We start from the raw sequence: 21,539 nt of genomic DNA, 5'->3' as shown, positions 1-21,539 counted from the left end.
GCTCTATCATCTGACATAGTCACCTTTTTTTCTTCTAATGCGGTTGCCGTAGTTGACTATTTCGAATTAGACGTCCCGCTAATCGGTGCCTCTAAAATCCCATGTGTAGCCAAGGAGAAGCTTGCCTTATCCACATTCTGCAGGTGTTACTGGAGCAAACGATGATAACTTCTACTCATATCACAAAAAAAGCTCATCCACTACTTTCTTTTTACAAATGTATATTTCACGAATGGGTGTACAGATCACAAGAGAGACTCGTGAATTGGAGTGGAACACAACTTCTAATACTACATACACCTTGAAGGCTCAACATGACAGTCGAGATTAAAATCTGCTTTATTTGTCAAAAAATCATCTTGTCTTTTGTTTTCATTCTTGGAGAGTGTGGCTGCTTCTTGACAATCAAGCTACCGCCAAGCCGCGACACCGAAACTTAAAATGCCCCCTCAGTCTGCAGCAGGGGTTGGGCTGTTTGGGGGAAGAGACCAAACAGCAAGGTCATCGGTCTCATTCGATTAGGGCAGGATGGGGAAGGAAGCCCGCCGTGCCCTTTCAAAGGAGCCACCCCAGCATCTGCCTGGAGCGATTTAGGGAAATCACGGAAAACCTAAATCAGGATAGCCGGATGCGGGATTGAACTGCCGTCCTCCCGAATGCGAGTCCAGTGTGCTAACCACTGCGCCACCTCGCTCGGTCTACAGTAGGTGAAGCTGTTTATTTCGGAGTGGCCGTGCGGTTCTAGGCGCTACAGTCTGGAGCCGAGCGACCGCTACGGTCGCAGGTTCGAATCCTGTCTCGGGCATGGATGTGTGTGATGTCCTTAGAGTAGTTAGGTTTAAGTAGTTCTACGTTCTAGGCGACTGATGACCTCAGAAGTTAAGTTGCATAGTGCTCAGAGCCATTTGAACCATTTTGAACAAAAACAACCACCTGCTTAAAGTGTATGTTCCGTGACTTAATCCCTACTCAATATTATTCTGTCATGATCATCTTTCCTTGTACCACACAAGGAGTGTGAAATGTCATTTGCCTAAACAAGATGTGACATTTCACATGTTTCCAGCTCAACTAGTGGCAGCGTCCCTTCGGTGTTGTATATTCGACCGGTGGAGTCTCCATACTAGTTATCTGTCAAATGCACGGCTAAGCTTCCTGGCCTCATTGAGAGGTTTCCCCCAACTAGGCACTGCTGCCGAATTGTGAGGCTTCAGCTAGTTGTGACAACACCAGGATCTGCTGAGGCAAGACCGCACAATGCGTGCTATCGCCTGACACACTGGCAAGTCTACAAGGGTCCCGAGTCTGACATGCCACATTAACTCACCAAACTGGCAAAGCGATTAAAAGAAATACATTAGCTGCAGTGTTAAAAGTAACAGCTTATCAGTTGTGTACTTTGTATTCCATCTTCATATGCAAAGCAGTGAAAGTCTACATATCATACAAATATATAAAGTATAACAATGTTTTTAGCAACAGTAAAATGTGTCTTGGTTCACAGGGTAGTGAGAAGTCCACAATTACAATAATTTTGTTGACGAGTGGCTACTGTGCAAAACCAAGTGTTTTTTTATGTCAACTGCCTAGATAACCAGTGTTGTGATAGCAGAACTGTCAGTATTATTGGTAGCTGCTGATCTCCAGTGGTCACCCTGAGTATCCTGTTGTGGAACAGCATGTATTTCCCACCTTCCCTACATTTCAGATTACTACTGTAGCTCAAGGCAATGGTCTTGCCACAGTGGTCACATAGGTTCCCATCATATCACTGAAATTGAGCACTGTCAGGCTTGGCTAGCACTCGGATGGGTGACCGTCGTCTGGGGCTGCCAAGAACTGTTGGCCAGTAGGGTGCACTCAGCCCTTGTGAGGCCAATTGAGGAGTTACTCGACTGTGAAGCAGCAGCTCCTGTCACAAAAACTGACAATGGCCAGGAGGTCGGTGTGCTGACCACGTGACCCTCCACGTCTGCTCCCAGTGACGCCTGTCAGCTGAGGTCAGTCAGTACCATTGGGACTACCGATGTCTGCTCAGACAGAGTTTTGCAGCTCAAGCTTCCTATGTGCCCCTCTGTCTACAAGACATTACTTGTTTGATGGCTATACAGTTCAGAGAACCTCAGTTTATGTTGATGGTAAGGATTGATGTGTCTTTAAAATTATGTTCTGTGTGTCAGAAGACAACACTAGGCATCAACTTTCATACTAGAAAGATAATCATTCATGGCTTCAGTGTGTAAACACTAGCATGCAGGGGTCAATCCACTGCCTCTTCTCAGCAATGGGATCACAGAATATGCACATTGCTGATGTGACCAGTGAAATGCTGTATCAGCCACTGGATGAATTACCAAGTGATCATAATCTAGTAACCTCAAATAGAGACGAAGCAAGTGAAATGGTAGCACACACAATGGTGTCATCAATGCCAGTAAAGTATTTGGCAAATTTATTGTGGATGATAGAAAGAGTTTGAACACACAGCTGCTATTGTAGGTCATGAGGTGGTACCAAGACATCGAGAGAAAATGGCACACTATGCACCAACTGTTACAGACCATATATCTCGCAAGTTGAAAAAGTAACTGAAGCTGCAAAGCTGACTACTCACCTTAGTCACAATAAAAAGGTCTTCACGTTTCAGTTTCCCCGAGTCAAACCATTTCTTTAAAGCTTGCCCTATTTCTGCTTCATTTCCATATACATAAGCTGTATCAATGTGCCTGTAGCCGGTTTCCAAGGCAACATCAACAGCTTGCCCAACTTCACCCTTGGAAGACTGTAAAAAGCATAATGGATTGACTGGTATTGCAATGAAAAATAGTTCCAGTTTTTAAATATTAAAAATACAACTAGTAAACACACACACACACACACACACACACAAAAATTATGTACACGTAAAAGTTCTACAAATATAATGGCTGTAAATTTCACTGGTACAGTCCATAATTTTACATACATGAAGTCCCATTTTCATTCATTCATTACCTGTCCATCCACCCATTACGTTCTACAGATCCTGTCAAGAAGGATAATCTTTAGATATGTGGAAGAATCAAAGTATACACTGATATGAGACAGACACCAAAATGACTGAATCTGTATACACTGTGGTGACTCCCTTCGTTCGCCTCCACTAACACCAGCAGATTACATGTGGTGCTGGCCAAAATCAGTGAAGCTTCTGCTGGGCAATGTATCACAGTGTTCAACACCCACACTGGTCACTACCACTGCAGGCAGATCTTCGACCGCAACATTTTCTGGGAGCAACACATCCTCAACTGTTGCTTCCCAGCCTCTGCTCCTGCTCTGACGAGGTAACATCTCCCAGGTGCACTCTCAGCATCTCACTTCACACAAAACCAAGAGGCTCATGTCATTAGCAGCCATCCCTTACTGGAGTTTGCATTAACAGCAGTGTTTCATGCCTGTATTCAGTTTTCGTGTTTCCTCTCGGTCCGGCAGGTGAGAGAGGTTCTACCATGTCTCCCGTGCCCCTTCGAGTTTTGTGTCCTCGAGGATTTAATTGCAGTTCTTTCAAAATCTGATGACAGACAGCGGTTCGTTCCCCCAGTATGAGCCCCTCGATTAGCAAGTACAGTGACATGTTTATCAATGCAATGAAGTCTAGTGAGTGCCAGAAGTACCAGGTAACGTATACAACCATTTCTTCCCTGACCGTTTTGTTATCTCTCTACTGTCAAGCACGCTCAGAAATGAGTTTTTCTTTTTCCCAACTCTTCACCACCATGTGAGTCCACCTTTGTCTCGAGCCCCCTACCCCCTTTTTATGGGTACGTATTTCACTTATAGTAACACGGTTCCCGCAATACCTTGTAGGAACGTCTCTCCTTGAGTGTTTGTTTATTTGAGTCTTTAGACATTGCTGTGCCAAACCTCTGAGTAGCTTTGTCCTGTTTAAAAGACTCCAACAGGAGCAAGAGCTTCTCTTAATTCTGGGATTTAAATTCATTTTATTTTGTTGTGGTAGTTAGTTTTTAGGAATATATATCTAGTTTTTATTCTTGCCAAATTTGTGTAAGCCTAGAAATGCAATATTAAGAACTGAAGAAAGGGCCATCTACACAATGCCAGTAATTCGTGTGTGTCCTTCACAACAAGCAAAATTACCTATTCTGATGTTTGTTTACATCGCAAACATCAATATCCAGCCGAAAACACAAGCGCAGAAATAACGTTGGTTATTTGTATCTTCTGGATAACAGTTGGTCATTTGTTCTACAAATGCCTGTCTCCAATTGGCTGCCACCAATCACACATGCACAGATATTGTCAACATTTGCACTATACCATGAAGAAGAGCAGCACATGGATGGCCTATAGTGAAATTTAACCCTGGAATCATTTGTCCCAAGTATTTTAGTTCTTCAACATGTGCAGAACTTTTGTGAAGTTTGGAAGATAGATGAGGTACTGTGGAAGTAATGCTGTGAGGGTGGATTGCAGGTTGTACTATGATAGTTGAGTTGGTAGAAATCTGACCGAGTGGGCACCTGAAGATAGATGTAAACTATTCCATGAAAGCCTACTTGCAAAGTTTCAAGAAACAGCTTTGAGTGAGTAATCAAGAAATGTACTATAATACCTTGTGTATTGTCCTGTGTGAAGAGAATGAAACATAGTAAAAGTAATGAGACTCAAAACTAGCAAACATAATTCGTGAAACACTAACAGGTACAGTATCTAAGGTCAAATTTATGGGAGAAGTATCTCAGCCTTTTGAAATAAAAACTGGTGTTAGACAAGGTGATGGTTTATCACCTTTACTGTTTAACTGTGTTCTAGAAAAAATTGTAAGGATCTGGAATTTGGAGCTAAAAAATAACAAAATTGAACCAATAACTCTGGGAAGGAAAACAAATGGAATTAAGGTAAACTGCTTGGCTTTTGCGGATGATTTCGCAATACTTTCAGAAAACCTGACAGAAGCAGTTACTCAAATAAACATTCTGGAAAAATTAGCAAACAGAACTGGTCTTAAAATTTCAGCTGGAAAAACAAAATTCATGACAAATATAAAAAATGCACCAAAATACATAGAAACACAAATAGGTAAAATAGAGCAAGTAAATAAATTTAAATATCTTGGAGAAACTATACAACAGAATGGACTAGAAAAATCTGCAATAGATGTAAGAATTAACAAAATGGAAAGAGCATATGGTTTGACCAAAAATATTTACAACAAGAAATGTATATCTAGAAAAACAAAACTAAAACACTACACCACAGTGGTACGACCAGAATGTTTATATGGATCTGAAAGCCTAACGATGAACTATAAGATGGACAAACTAGAGATGGATTATTAGAAAAATAATGGGTGCAATGAAAACTGCAGATGGTTGGAAAATAAGAAGTAATGAGGAGATCTACAAAAATATAGATAAAATATCTGAAGTAATGGCCGAACGAAGATTAACCTTTTTTGGACATCTCTACCATATGGATGGAAATAGACTAACAAAACAAATACTCCTCTATTTCTGGAAGAAGAAATCGACAATAGCATGGATTACAGAAGTAAGAAAAGATCTTGAAAGAAACAACATCAAAGAATCAGAAATAGCAGAAAGAAACAGTTTTAAAAACAAAATACTAAATTTGGAAGGCTTTCAAAGCAGAAGAAATAAAAAATCGGGGACAACATGGACAGAAGAAAGGAAGAGACTTCATGGGGAGAAAATGAGGGAATACTGGAAAAACAGGAAACAACAATAAAGGAAGAAGAGGAACTGAAGTTGTTAACGTGATCCTAGTTGGTCAATATGATTGTGAAAAAAAAAGGCTCAAGAGGAAAAATGCAAATGTACAGAAACATGGAAAGAAATTACCTAGATCAATGTAAGCAAACAACAATGGTTGAAAAGAAGAACAGGGATTAGGTAATTATGCTGAATTCAGAAAGGTGGCAGGAAGAGAAGATGTGTTTGAGGACAAGTTCCCATATTTGGACTTCAGAACAACTGCTGGATGGGAGGACACAAATGGGTAAGAATACAAATTTAAATGTCTAGCAGGGCCAACATTCGTGCCTTTACAAACGACACTGTGTAAACTAGCTCACTAGGAAGATGTGATAAAGTTTGTAAGTATCCTTTCAAACAATGTACCCTCACAGTACTATAAGAGACTGCCTACACTACAATGGTTCATCCTCTTCTGGAGTGTTTTGTGGCATGGGAGAGTTGCCAGATAGGTTTGAGGACTACTGAAAAACTTTAAATACGGCAGCTCATTTTGTAGTATCACAAAACAGAGGGAGGAAGTCAGGATATGATAAGCGAATTGGAGAGTTAGTCATTTAAACAAAGCCATTTATCGTTGCACTGAGTTCTTTCCACAAAATTTCAGTCACCAACATCCTCCTCCAAAAGGCATAATATTTTGTTGACTCTCCCCTACATACAGAGAAATGACCATCATGATAAAATAAGAGCAATCTGAGCTCACTTTAAAAAAATAAGTGTTCATCTTTCCCACATGCTACTCAAGAGTGGAACTGTCTACAAACAGACTGAAAGAAGTTCTATGAACTGCCTGCCAAACACATTGCTGTTAACTGCAGGGTAGTCAAGTTGTATTTATAAGAAAAGATTGCAGAGACAATTTTTATTCTCAAACTGCAATGAACTTTTGATAAATTTCATGTGTGATTCAATAAATCTATAATGAGGCTGTGCTTGAACATAATGGCTCACTGTTTACATCACACCCTGTAGTAGCTGGTAGCTGTTTCACTCATTATTTCAGTATGGAAGTAAAGAAACAACACACACACACACACACACACACACACACACACACACACACACAACTCCATGTAAATGAGTATCTCAATATTCTGCAAAGCATCATAATAACTTTTAGCTTCTCCTTCATAGGCAATTTTACTACAATTGCATTCAGTCAACAACTATGGAAAATGGTATCATATCAACTGCACAACTGCATCAATGCCCTAAAAATTTAATCTTACTATAACTAACCTGAAAAATAACCAAGAACAGTTACATCCAAAACTAAATGTAATAACTAAAAGAATTATTATACACTGGACCCATTTCACATCACTTTGTTTACTTATAAAAATGGAATTATCCTTGTCTTTACAGAATTACAGTCAGGAGGAGTAGATTATCTACTTAGCTGTACCACTTATTTATATGTAAGTGAGACACACTGTAGTTTCATAATTGTTTCCAAAAATTTCTATCATACATTCACAACTGAAAATAAATCTTTTAATTTTCTATGGAAAATAAATAAATAAAACAGACAAATTTTGGCTTTACTCCAGTTCAAACAAACATTTCCACACATTTTACGCCTCATAGCCAAAGGTAATACAATAAAATAGCTTATATTTTTCTACAATTTGTCTCTTGCAGCAATAAGTTTCAGAATAAACTTCAGTCACCTCACCTGCCAGGTTCCTAGGCCAACAATAGGCATTTTATGCCCATTGAAGAATGTCACATCTTCCAGCTTTGGTGCCATCTTTTTTGTGACAAATGTGCTACTCCAAGCAACGCTGGAACATCCACCCCACCAGCAACTGGACTGGTGGAACTTGTGAGCAGCTGCTGAATTTAGCCCACTGCAAGATAACAGTATATTACATAATCCACTCATCTACTAATCCACAGGATGCAGATGCTTGACAGTCTTATCATGTTTACTGTGGCAGTAACTTGAGTTACTGCACAGATTTAGCACTAGAGTCATTGACCATCAAGTGGATACATTTTAGGAACCATCCCTACCTCCAGTTTGAATGAAATTTTACACAATGTTCACTAAAACATGAAATCAACCTACGAAAAATCTGAGTTTGGAATAAAAAAACCAAATCTTGTGGTTTTACAAGTGATAGGCAGGTTGCATAATTTCATGTAAGCTGTACGAAATTTTCACCCAACCTTAGGACAGATTAAAACAAACTAATAGTCACCTATGGCGGATACCTGGATTATATGCACAACTTTTTGTTACCAACACACAGTTGAAATTGCAAGACTACACTGTTCACCATTTTCATGCTGCAAGTTTGGGAAAAATAGCCATGGCAATTTTTCAAACTTTGGTGACTGCAATAATTTGATGAAGTATGTATAACATCCTTTACTAGCTCTGCAGAGAAGTCAGTGTTTATGGTTCAAATGGCTCTGAGCACTATGGGACTTAACATCTATGGTCATGAGTCCCCTAGAACTTAGAACTACTTAAACCTAACTAACCTAAGGACAGCACACAACACCCAGCCATCACGAGGCAGAGAAAATCCCTGACCCCGCCGGGAATTGAACCCGGGAGTGGGAAGCGAGAACGCTACCGCACGACCACGAGATGCGGGCAAGTCAGTGTTTATGACTGCTAACAACCTGCAGTAATCATTTGTGTATATTCTAGAAGAAAAGTCTTCAGGAAATTAAAATCCAGAGAGAAATTTTACGATTTGTCTGACATTTTAATTCTGCCAGAGATGGCATGGGACCTGTAAGAGCAATTGGACTGAATAGATAACGCCTTGTTGGTTATAAGATGTACATCAAAAAATGTACACGAACAGCAATGAAATGTAGTCAAATCAGGTGACATGAGGGAATTACAATTAGAAAATTTGACACTAAATATAGTAGATACAGAATGCAGACTGGAAATAGCAACGAACATATTTATGAAAACTTGACATCTGTTAACATCAAAGATAAATTTCAGAGTTACAAAGTATTTGGCAGGAGTTGCATAGAAGTGAAATGTGATAAATAAAAAGCACAGACAAGAACAGAACAGTAATTCTGAAGTGTAGTTTACAGCAGTGGTTATGCAGAGGTGAAGTTTCTTCCTCAGCATCAACTACAAAGGAGCTACATCAAACCAGTCTTTGGAATGAATGGTGCTGCACCGCCGCCACCACCACCAGCACCAAACAGTCTTTTTGACATGGGACAACAAGGCAGCAGACGTATTCTTGATATCCTAAGTACTCACTATGTAACCAAACAAATCCAGGAAAACCTGAACACCATCACATACATAGGGTTAATTTTTTACCTTGCTTCCATAACTAGGCAGTTGGATGGCTGTTTGAATGTGCACACCTCTAATCTTGGGTAACATATGAAAATCACTGTGACAGCTCAGTGTGTACTTCAGACCTCACCCCTTTCCCACAGAATAGGAATACTGTTTATTTACAAAAGTTGTTTCTCCAGTGGGAAACAATATTCAAGGGAGAGAAGAAACTTTAAGTTCTGCACCAGTTTTGAATATGCAAGGACACAGTAAGAAAGTGGATTGACAGAAGTGTTCGATCCTGTTTCATCAACCAAACTGCCATCTTTTAATCTAACCTAGACATCAGGCTACACTACTAATCAGCATGACATCGCAGCTAACATTTTGTATTCAGTGTCACTGGTTTTGCCAACTCCCAAACGAATTATCAGCTTCCAGCCTAATGAAGGCCTTGGGCTATGCTACAGACCAGTCTGTCAAAACCTACATTGCAAAATGTAATAGCTAGCTATGACACAAGAGAGTTAGTATCAGTGTTCTGTCCTCATTCTCTTTGGGTACATATTATGTTACATGTCAGATTATCGTGACATTGCAGTAAAAAGCCAACGTCAGGTACCAGTAGGTTCTGTTGGCCCAAGAAACTCCCCGCGTCATTTTAAAGGATATCATCCCAGCTCCACATTAATTTTGAGAATGATGGAATAAATTAAAGTTTGACTGTTGTACTGGGAAACCCTTTTATATAACTATGGAGCTAATACCTTAATGAGAGCACAACCTACAAACCACATGTACAACACTTCTGCTGTGGTTACACATAATTTTCTCTCTTCCTTTCTTTTATTTTTCATTGTCTATATGTTTGGGTAATTTTTACATGTGAGATAAATGACAGTGGTTCATGGTGTGGGTTCCTGTAGTCATGTCCTAGTTCATGAACCACGGGCAACGTATGAGTGGCCAAGTAAGTGGTCCCGACAGTCGGGATACCAGTTACTTTGGAATAAGGCTGGGCATCTCGGACATATTCTGAGTCGTGGTCACCTTTGTGCTCATACGGCAAAGACTACCAAATCCACTGGTTAGTCCCTCAGCCGTTAGGGGTAAAACCCAATGGGACTCTGGACAAGTAAGGCTAGCAACCTGCTTCTCTGGTACTTTAAATATGATGCTGGCAACAATCAGAGCAAAATGCCTCGGACCTTTGGAGGTGACGGAGTCCCACCTCTAACTGACAAACCAGGGACTCCTAAGATACGACTTGGCAAACAAATGTTAATGAGATGGGGAGCTATTAATATCAATGGGGGCTACTCTGGGAAGAAGGTAGAGCTGGCAGAGGCTGCAAGTAAGATGCGGCTGGACGTTTTAGCTGTTAGTGACATTCGGGTAAGGGGTGAGAAAGAAGAGGCAGTGGGAGAATACAAGGTCTACCTGTCAGGAGTCAAAGCAGGAATAGCACAATGGGGTGTAGGGCTTTACATCAGGAAAGAAATGGAACCCAGCGTAGTTGCAATAAGGTATGTAAACGAACGACTGATGTGGATAGATTTGACAGTGTCTAGCAAGAAAATTAGGATTGTGTCAGTATATTCGCATTGTGAAGGGACAGATCAAGATAAGATGGATAGTTTTTATGAGGCACTCAGTGATGTAGTTGTTAGAGTAAAGGACAAGGACAGTGTTCTGCTCATGGGTGATTTTAACGCCAGGATTGGAAATTGAACAGAAGGGTATGAAAAGGTTATGGGTAAATTTGGAGAGGATATGGAGGCCAACAGGAACGGGAAACAACTCTTGGATTTCTGTGCCAGTATGGGCTTAGTAATCACAAACTCCTTTTTTAAACATAAGAACATTCACCAGTATACTTGGGAAGGCAGGGGAACCAGATCTGTCATTGACTATATAATAACAGATCAGGAATTCAGGAAGGCTGTGAGGGACACACGTGTATTCAGGGGATTCTTTGATGACACTGATCATTATTTAATCTGCAGTGAAATTGGGATTGTGAGGCCGAAAGTGCAGGAGGTCAGGTCCATACGTAGGAGGATAAGAGTGGAGAAACTTCAGGATAAGGAAATCAGGCACAAGCACATAACAGCGATCTCAGAAAGGTACCAGTTAGTTGAATGTAGTCAATTACAGTCATTGGAAAAGGAATGGACAAGGTACAGGAACACAGTACTAGAAGTGGTTAAAGAATGTCTTGGAACAGTAGTGTGTAAAAGTAGGATGAAGCAAACAGCTTGGTGGAATGATACAGTCAAGGCAGCCTGTAAAAGGAAAAAGAAGGCGTATCAAAAATGGCTACATACCAGAACCCAGGTAGACAGAGAAAGTTATGTTGAAGAAAGAAACAAAGCCAAACAGATAATTGCAGCATCCAAGAAGAAATCGTGGGAAGACTTTGGAAACAGGTTGGAGACTTTGGGTCAAGCTGCTGGAAAACCATTCTGGAGTGTAATTAGCAGTCTTCGAAAGGGAGGTAAGAAGGAAATGACAAGTATTTTGGACAGGTCAGGAAAACTGCTGGTGAATCCTGTGGATGCCTTGGGCAGATGGAGGGAATATTTTGAAGAGTTGCTCAATGTAGGTGAAAATGCAATCAGTAATGTTTCAGATTTCGAGGTAGAATGGGATAGGAATGATGATGGAAATAGGATCACATTTGAGGAAGTGGAAAAAATGGTCAATAGATTGCAGTGCAATAAAGCGGCTGGGGTGGATGAAATTAAGTCGGAACTCATCAAATACAGTGGAATGTCAGGTCTTAAATGGCTACACAGGATAATTGAAATGGCCTGGGAGTCAGGACAGGTTCCATCAGACTGGACAAAAGCAGTAATCACACCAATCTTTAAACATGGAAACAGAAAAGATTGTAACAACTACAGAGGTATCTCTTTAATCAGCATTGTGGGTAAAATCTTCTCAGGTATTGTTGAAAGGAAAGTGCGAGTATTAGTTGAGGACCAATTGGATGAAAATCAGTGTGGGTTTAGGCCTCTTAGAGGTTGTCAGGACCAGATCTTTAGCTTACGGCAAATAATGGAGAAGTGTTATGAGTGGAACAGGGAATTGTATCTATGCTTTATAGATCTAGAAAAGGCATATGACCGGGTTCCTAGGAGGAAGTTATTGTCTGTTCTACAAGATTATGGAATAGGAGGCAAACTTTTGCAAGCAATTAAAGGTCTTTACATGGATAGTCAGGCAGCAGTTAGAGTTGACGGTAAATTGAGTTCATGGTTCAGAGTAGTTTCAGGGGTAAGACAAGGCTGCAACCTGTCTCCACTGTTGTTCATATTATTTATGGATCATATGTTGAAAACAATAGACTGGCTGGGTGAGATTAAGATATGTGAACACAAAATAAGCAGTGATGGCAGTATCGATTGAAAGTTTGCAAAGTAATATTTCAGAGCTAGATCAGAAATGTAAGGACTATGGTATGAAGATTAGCATCTCCAAAACAAAAGTAATGTCAGTGGGAAAGAAATATAAACGGATTGAGTGCCAAATAGGAGGAACAAAGTTAGAACAGGTGGACGGTTTCAAGTACTTAGGATGCATATTCTCACAGGATGGCAGCATAGCGAAAGAACTGGAAGCGAGGTGTAGCAAAGCTAATGCAGTGAGCGCTCAGCTACGATCTACTCTCTTCTGCAAGAAGGAAGTCAGTACCAAGACTAAGTTATCTGTGCACTGTTCAATCTTTCGACCAACTTTGTTGTATGGGAGCGAAAGCTGGGTGGATTCAGGTTACCTTATCAACAAGGTTGAGGTTACGGATATGAAAGTAGCTAGGATGATTGCAGGTACTAGTAGATGGGAACAATGGCAGGAGGGTGTCCAAAATGAGGAAATCAAAGAAAAACTGGGAATGAACTCTATAGATGTAGCAGTCAGGGCGAACAGGCTTAGATGGTGGGGTCATGTTACACGCATGGGAGAAGCAAGGTTACCCAAGAGACTCATGGATTCAGCAGTAGAGGGTAGGAGGAGTCGGGGCAGACCGAGGAGAAGGTACCTGGATTCGGTTAAGAATGATTTTGAAGTAATAGGTTTAACATCAGAAGAGGCACCAATGTTAGCACTGAATAGTGGAACTGTATAAGGGGGGCTATGCTCCAGACTGAACGCTGAAAGGCATAATCAGTCTTAAATAATGATGATGATGATATAAATGACAGTTGTTGTCTAAATAACATAGTAAAAACATTTTAACAATCATCTTCATGTGAACTACTTTAATGTATAGCTTGGCAGAGTTCTTTGGGTACACATTCAGATTTAACCTGGTTCCTGCTCAAAATGGCTCTGAGCAGTATGGGACTTAACTACTGAGGTCATCAGTCTCCTAGAACTTAGAACTACTTAAACCTAACTAACCTAAGGACATCACACACATCCATGCCCGAGACAGGATTCGAACCTGCAACCATAGCGGTTGCGCGGTTCCAGACTGTAGTGCCTAGAACCGCTCGGTCACCCCGGCTGGCCCCTGGTTCCTGTCTCCAGGCTTGTAATGATGAATAAAATATATTACATAATCTGGCTATGGCTGTAGAATTTAAGACTAATATGAAAATTATTTGTTGATATGAAGTATTACATCCTGTCACAAACACATCTACTGACCATGGGGAAAAAACATTAGGCCCTGATTATCAATGTACTTTACAAATTCTAAGTGATCCATAAATGGAAGCTTTGGATCCCATTCATGTGAGTGTCCAGTATGCATTAATATTTTGAGAACGACTATTATTCATACTATACTACCACTCACAAAAAATTCTCTGTCAGTATTAATATTACCTTTACTACCCACGGAAAATTTCTTATTTTCTGCCTATAAAAACTACCCGCTGCAATCATTGTCCAACTAAATCAGGTAAGTACTATAGTTTAAAAAGATGTACAAAAAAGTGACAAACTGCGTAGAGTTAAATTAAAAATTGTAAACCCTATTACTTCGAAGGGATATTACCGTATTTGTAGAACTGTTGAATTCTTAGTAAGGATAATAAATACGTGACGATGATTTTCTCTGGTTTCATTTGTAACTGCATATCAGCAATTACATAACATCAGAACAGTGTTGTGTCAAACAGAAAGTATTCTCCAGAAGAAGAAGGAAAAAAAAAATTTTTACGTGACTCCTCGGACGGGTGTGGAAGGTGCATACGTGACAAAGAATTCACTCGGGCTGTCTGAAATTTGCTTACATTTACGAAGGCCACATACGACTTATGTGGCCTACGCTAGAAGTAGTACAAACTAGGCTAAACATCACACTGCAAAATTCGTTTGGAAAAAAAAAAAAAAAAAAAAAAAAAGTGAGAAAGCTAGTCACTGTAGGTAAACCAAAACGAACTCTGAAGGAAACGCACCAAATATTTTCACTTCTACAAAAAGCACAGAACCCCCTCCTACGCACTTTCCAGAAGTGCCGATTATCACCACACCTTCAAACACTTTCAAATTATTATGTCAGTCCCTCTTTTGTTTATTCGCGGTGTTCGGCAGCAACGCAGCAGTTAGCTGCCAACGTAACAAATGTGATTCTACACGGGGCAACGAAATTTAGCTGATCTCTTACAATTGCTGAAGTGAGTTCAAAGTGGTAACTGTTAAAGATTATCACACCTTCGCAGTCCGCAATTAGTCCAGCCAGTAATATGAACGAGCTTAGCGACTGAGTTCTTCAAATGCAAGGTCACCATCTCTGTAGGTTACTTCCACTGTAAAGACAATCGCCTACTGTTCAGCATATGTACCATTACCATACTTCTACTGTGAAGTAATCGACGGCAATTGCGAAATATGTTGTAACATTGCCTACACTGAAGATTCCTGTAATACACCTTAGATAATTCACAAGCGTTGAAATATCCATACGAAAAATCAAAATGATTGTGTCACATTCGAAATTTACTATTTAAAACGATGACTTGGCAACGAAAAATCATTCAACGTAGGGGTTAGTGCATATTGATAATGCATTGCAGTGTTCGGCGGATTTAAACAGTATACGGAATTTTCATCAGACCTTCAGACTGCTGTGAAGGTCATTTCATCTTCTACACTCAAAGTTCGATTTCAAAGTTCCGAGGCGCGTCGGAAAACCTTTCGAATTTGGCAGTTCACATGCTTAAATCCTACTCATCATGTCACCTAAATTGCATAGCAGATGGAACTTGCGTTGTAAGCACTTATTAAAGTTTCTCGTTTGCATATTTACGGTTGCAAGTTGGCAGTATGATTGCTTGTACGCCTCTTGAGTGAGTTGTCCATTGTATCTTCCCATTCAGTAGGGCTACATAAAGAGAGACGAACATATTGTAATTAGCGCACAACCCCGGCTCCTTGATTTTTACAAGATATTAGTCATCAGTCGTCTAACCTCTGTAGTTTTCCAAATGTTCAAGCCTCAAAATTCGCCATGGTCTTCGCTCTGTACGCCATGTCGTTGGGTTTAAATGTTGTTCACCAGTCAAGGGTTTGTTACCTTATCATCAAGACAGCTTACAACTCTCTGGCCAAACAAATGTTTCTGAGCCTCTCACTAAAAATAAACCATTTCCCCAGAAGTGTTGAAAAGTTTACTTATTTGTAAAACGCTGCGCACTTTTCTCAAGAGAGACATACAGTAGTACGGTACCTGTTTAGCGTTTTAATAGCTGCTTTATTTTAGATAGTCCTTATATCTGAAAGCCTAAGAGCGCAGAACTCATGATTTTATTAAGTACGTGCGTGAAAAATAATTTACATACGGTAATATACAACTAATTTAATATAAAAAATATACGTAGGCTATCAGTTGTCACGTAGGCCATGGTACTACAAGGGGCGATCAATAAGTAATACAAAACATTTTACTTTCCAGTCAATTTCGGTTGAGAAAATGCGAAACTTCGGGTTTGTGAAATACTCTCCCTTCACAGAACTTCCGACTGTTAAATAAAACAGAACTGTGTGTTTCCTCTCCTCTCCTACAGTGGTGCTTGGTTTTATGTTGTGTGAATATCTTTGCTCCTAAGAGTATCTTTCATTTTCCATGCTTTTATTCTATGACGATTTTTGTTGTTGCTATGGACTTATGTCTTTTAGACATTAAAGGAAGAAATCACTATTCCTAAAAGTGTGGTGTTCTTGCTACAAAATTACACACATCAAAAAAGGTTTTGCATCACCCTGGTTCCCAGAACCCCTGAAGATAGACGTTGACTGTGGAAATTGTATCATAGACACAGTCCCTTTGACTGTTCAGAGATGTTACTACACCCAACCAAAGCTGTAAACAACCATGCTTGAGCAGTGCCTATTAGACTGAGGGGGTCCGACAGCCGATCAGTTCCAGTCATTTCACCAGGAAGGAGGTACACGGCTCGTGTTGTCTGTAGTTCAAACACGCCTAGACGGTCAATACAGAGCGGTTCTAACGAGTCCGCATTGTTACTTTGTCCCAGAAAGGGCTCTCAACAAGGGAAGTGTTCAGGCGTGTTGAAATGAACCAAATCGATGTTGTTCGGATATGGAGGAGATATAGAGAGACAGGAACTGTCGATGATATGCCTCGCTCAGGCCGCCCAAGGGCTACTACTGCAGTGGATGACCGCTAGCTACGGATTATGGCTTGGAGGAACCCTGACAGCAACGCCACTATGTTGAATAATAATTTTCGTGCAGCCACAGGACGTCGTGTTTGACGTCTACGGTGAGGTCCATCTTTGCAACCACAACACCATGCAGCACGGTACAGATGAGCCCAGCAACATGCCGAATGGACGGCTCAGAATTGGCATAACGCTCTCTTCACCGATGAGTGTCACATATGCCTTCAACTAGACTATCGTCAGAGACGTGTTTGGAGGCAACCTGGTCAGGCTGAACGCCTTAGACACACTGTCCAGCGAGTGCAGCAATTTGGAGGTTCCCTGCTGTTTTGGGTGGCATTATGTGGGCCTGACATACAGAGCTGGTGGTCATGGAAGGTACTGTAATGGCTGTACGATAAGTGAATGCCATCCTCCGACCAACAGTGCAACCATTTCGGCAGCATATTGGCCAGGCATTCGTCTTCATGGACGACAATTCGCGCCCCCGTCGTGCACATCTTGTGAATGACTTCCTACAAGATAACGAAATCGCTCGAGTAGAGTGGCCAGCATGTTCTCCAGACATGAACCCTCTCGAACATGCCTGGGATAGATTGGAAAGGGCTGTTTATAGATGATGTGATCCACCAACCACTCTGAGGGATCTACACCAAATCGCCATTGAGGAGTGGGACAATCTGGACCAACAGTGCCTTGAACTTGTGGATAGTATGCCAAGGCGAATAGAGGCATGCATCAAAGCAAGATGACGTGCTACTGGGTATTATAGGTGCCGGTGTGTACAGCAATCTGGACCACCATCTTTGAAGGTCTCGCTATATGGTGGTACAACATGCAATGTGTGGTTTTCATGGGCAATAAGATGGGCGGAAATGATGTTTATGTTGAACCATATTCCAATTTTCGGAACTGAGGTGATGGAAGACTTTTTTTTATGTGTGAATATCCTAAGTTCACCCACAACAGGTTATGGGTCCAGGTTTGAGCGCTTCAGGCTCTGAGAATTATAGTATTCGTTGGCCAGACTATTTTTCCATTTACTTGGATATTCGTGAGACTGCAAAATTTTTGGAATGGCAGACACAGCGCTTCAGTTGAGTGATAATAGTAGTCGTACAAACATTCGCAAATTGTCAAGTGAAGAGCAGTGGGACACATGGAAGTGGCAGATTCAACTTTGGTTAAAGGAACATTCTCTTTATTCGATTACAGATTGTACACGTCAATGTTCGCTACTATAGTTCAATTCTTTTATCTTGGCGGTTCGCGCATGCCCGCCCAGACGCGGGAGATGGCTGCGTTGCCAGTTGTACGCTCCAAGAGAAGCAGTGCCATAGTATAGTTCGCAAACTTACGTTTAGGGGAGAGCGCGCAGTTTATGAAGTAAAGCCACCATGGCCCCATTAACCCTTTCGCTGCTACAGAGACGTGCTCCCCGCATTCCGCGATGTGCGCGATTTTGTCATCATTGCACTGTTCGCCTGTGCAGACACATGGTGTTTCGACTGCTTTGACACACTTTATCGTATGATTTCACAAAAACTATTTGGCCCAAAAATTTGATTTTTACACATATTCTTGACTGATACCTTCCCCCCATCAATGACTTAATTTTGTTTCGATGTTCAACGCAGTTATTGTGCAACATTAGATGTAGTAAACCATTGCACAAAATTTTGAAGAGTTTGCATAGGTAAAAGTCCATAGCGTATACTTTCCGTATGGTCGATTTTAGTTGCCACTAGAAATTTCAAAAAATTGCATTCAAACGAATAAAATTCATGAAGTAAGACACTTCGATATTGTTTTTAAATAAAGAAAATATTAAGCACTAACCAAGATTTGAAGTCAGAACCTTTCGCTTAGCAGCCAGACATTTTAACCATTACGCTTTCACAGGTCGCCATTCAAAATAACTCTTGGAGGACTTTAAAATATCACGCAAAACACCAACAAACACTGTTGGCATGACTATGAATTACTCCCGTTTCGTCGAGGTACAATAGGAAATAGACAATTACCATTGTTCTTTATTGCGAAAAAGCGTTTTTTGAGAATGATGCAAACACCTTTCCTTGCTATCGCCTGAATTAGGAGCCTTATTGCTTGTTTGGTTTAATTAATTAATAGAATATGAAGCAATTGGTATAAAGAATGCTTTTTCTAAACTTTCTATAAAAGAAAGTCTGCTATCAAGACATTGCTTTTGTTCAATTACTTTATTTATGACTGAATGCTTCTAAAACTGAAGACACTCGTCCGTGCTCTGCACTGCAGTCGAGCTCTGGCAACGTCGTTCTCTGTTCATTGGCTGACTGTGTTTTGTGACGTCAGATGCGCAGAACGAACCTAAACTCGGCCGCCGTCATAAATGACGCGCACTTTAGCGGAAGGAGACGAGCCGTCCGACACGTATCGGCGTTGGAACGGGACAATGCTCGGCAGCTCGTATCATTGGAACGGCACTTGATGAGGAACCTGCTATTTATGTAAGAAATAAGCCTGATGCAAAATAAATCTGAGATATCCTTATGTCAGTATACGAACAATCTTGACTGCAGCGACTATATGCGTTGTTCGATTGTTTCTTTGAAACGTCAGATGACATCATGTCTATAACAAAACACACGTCGCTACTTGCGATCATTTTCCATGACTTAAGCAGGGAACTGAACAAAATTAATCCAAATGCAACGTTGCCCCTTTCGCTGCTCCACCATTGTATTTTCAAAACATTAGGACCCGAATGTCAGTTTTACAGGTCGAGCGGGTATCATGTTCCTGAAACTGAGCAGACACAAAGCTTCTTGTTGAGAATTTGCGTTCGATTGAGAATTTGCTAGCTACACAGGCAGCTGGTGGTTTCTATGCAAAATCAAAATCGGATGAACAACATCAAAAACAGAAGAAATTTACGACAGAGGGGATAAGTGAAAGACGTACGTGTCTGTATTGCAAGAAAGCTGGACATATTATCACATACTGGCGAAAGCGCGTGGCCGCAGAAGAAGCAAAAGCGACTGCAAACAACAATAATGATTCGAGTTCCAGTTTAAAAGTGAGCAACAAACCAAATACATTTATAGCCACTAGCTTGTCAAATTTTGAAAAAGTAAAATCGAAACGTAAACAACGAGGTCTTCGTTTTTATTTACTTAAAGGAAAGAAAGAAGAGGGCGAATTGGGCGAGAATAAACCAGTATTACTGGGAAGCAATAGCAGCGATTTTTCATTGTCGACTCAAAGTTCATCATGTACATCCTTCTGATTATTCTGTATGTACCTAAATGAAACTCACACAGACACGATTAGCTCAGTTCGTGACTTTTTTTAATCGGCTGAGTTCGTGACTTTTTTTAATCGGCTGAGTTCGTGACTTTTTTTAATCGGCTGAGTTCGTGACTTTTTTTAATCGGCTGAGTTCGTTGATCTTTCGATCGGTGTGTGTGGGTGGTTGTGGACTGCACTCTGGGCACTTCATCCTTCCTGCCTGTCCTACAAGGGATAGCGTGAAGTAGTGTTTAACGTAAATAATGTAATATAAAATCAGTCATCGTGTTTGTTCGGTTTTTCCTTCTTTTTAAACTAGCTTTCTTCACGCGGTCGACGCTGCTATGAATTTCGTAGCTTCATACCACATTATTTACATAAAATCGGTTAATAATCTCTTTAGGGTTAAAGTACTCATCAATAAGCATGAAACGCCTGGTTAAATCCGCAGGACAGAACAGGTAGTTGGAATTCTGGAAAGGGCCCACAAATGAGCAGCTGTCAGTTACACTCGAACACATATAACTTTGAAACTTCCTGGCAGATTAAAACTGTGTGCTGGAGCGAGACACGAACTCGAGACCATTTCCTTTCGCGGGCAAGTGCTCTACCGACTGAGCTACCCAAGCACGACTCACGCCCCCTCCTCACAGCTTTACTTCTTCCGGTACCTCGTCTCCTACCTTCCAAACTTTACGGAAGCTTCCTGCGAACCTAGCAGAACTAGCACTCCTGAAAGAAAGGATATTGCGGAGACATGGCTTAGCCACAGCCTGGGGGATGTTTCCAGAATGAGATGTTCACTCTGCAGCGGAGTGTGCGCTGATATGAAACTTCCTGGCAGATTAAAACTGTGTGCTGGACCGAGACTCGAAACTGCCAGGAAGTTTCATATCAGCGCACACTCCGCTGCAGAGTGAAAATCTCATTCTGGAAACATCCCCCAGGCTGTGGCTAAGCCATGTCTCCGCAATATCTTTTCTTTCAGGAGTGCTGGTTCTGCTAGGTTCGCAGGAGAGCTTCTGTAAAGTTTGGAAGGTAGGAGACGAGGTAATGGCAGGAGTAAAGCTGTGAGGAGGGGGCGTGAGTCGTGCTTGGGTAGCTCAGTCGGTAAAGCACTTGCTGCACAAGGCAAAGGTCCCGAGTTCGGGTCTCGGTCCGGCACACAGTTTTAATCTGCCAGAAAGTTTCATATCAGCGCACACTCCGCTGCAGAGTGAAAATCTCATTCTGGAAACATAACTTTATTTAGTTGCCCAGCGCAAATTTCCGAGCTTAACTATCGATTGAATATGTCACACAATCTTATGGCTTAAGGGCACAACCTCTTTATTTTTAAAACGGCTGAAGACTCATGATTTAAATCACAACTACAATAAACTTTCAAGAGGCAGAAACCCAAGGCTTTATCCGTAACTAATATTTCAAATGAGGCTGAAGGCCCAAACAATCTAAGACTTCACAAGTAAGGAATTTTAATTTTAAAACAGCTGAAGGGCCATGATTTAAAAACACAACTACATTAAATTTTCAAAAAGAGAAGGCCCAAAGCTTTATCCTTCAATAATTTTAAAAAAGGAGGCT

General features: G+C 40.9%; 1 protein-coding gene across 3 annotated transcripts in view; it reads right to left on the bottom strand.

Annotated features, from left to right (window-relative positions):
- The window catches only part of LOC126109643 (1,5-anhydro-D-fructose reductase-like), a 46,012-nt gene extending 31,168 nt beyond the window's left edge, over positions 1 to 14,844 (bottom strand). Inside the window, exons 1-3 of one of the 3 annotated variants that reach the window (XM_049914689.1) lie at positions 14,713 to 14,844; positions 7,456 to 7,630; positions 2,615 to 2,782 (exon numbers count right to left, since the gene is read on the bottom strand). In XM_049914689.1, the coding sequence (XP_049770646.1) occupies positions 2,615 to 2,782; positions 7,456 to 7,630; positions 14,713 to 14,789 (420 nt within the window). In that variant the 5' untranslated portion in view covers positions 14,790 to 14,844. Of the gene's footprint in view, positions 1 to 2,614; positions 2,783 to 7,455; positions 7,631 to 14,053; positions 14,178 to 14,456; positions 14,598 to 14,712 lie in introns of those variants that run through there. The other 2 variants (XM_049914690.1, XM_049914691.1) reach the window with 2 other exon arrangements.
- Positions 14,845 to 21,539: the final 6,695 nt, after the last annotated feature.

The sequence above is a fragment of the Schistocerca cancellata genome, chromosome 12 (assembly GCF_023864275.1).
Source record: "Schistocerca cancellata isolate TAMUIC-IGC-003103 chromosome 12, iqSchCanc2.1, whole genome shotgun sequence".
Classification (NCBI taxonomy): Eukaryota; Metazoa; Arthropoda; class Insecta; order Orthoptera; family Acrididae; genus Schistocerca; species Schistocerca cancellata.
The sequence above is the reverse complement of the archived record's forward strand: the minus strand, read 5'-3'. Positions and strand labels throughout refer to the sequence as shown.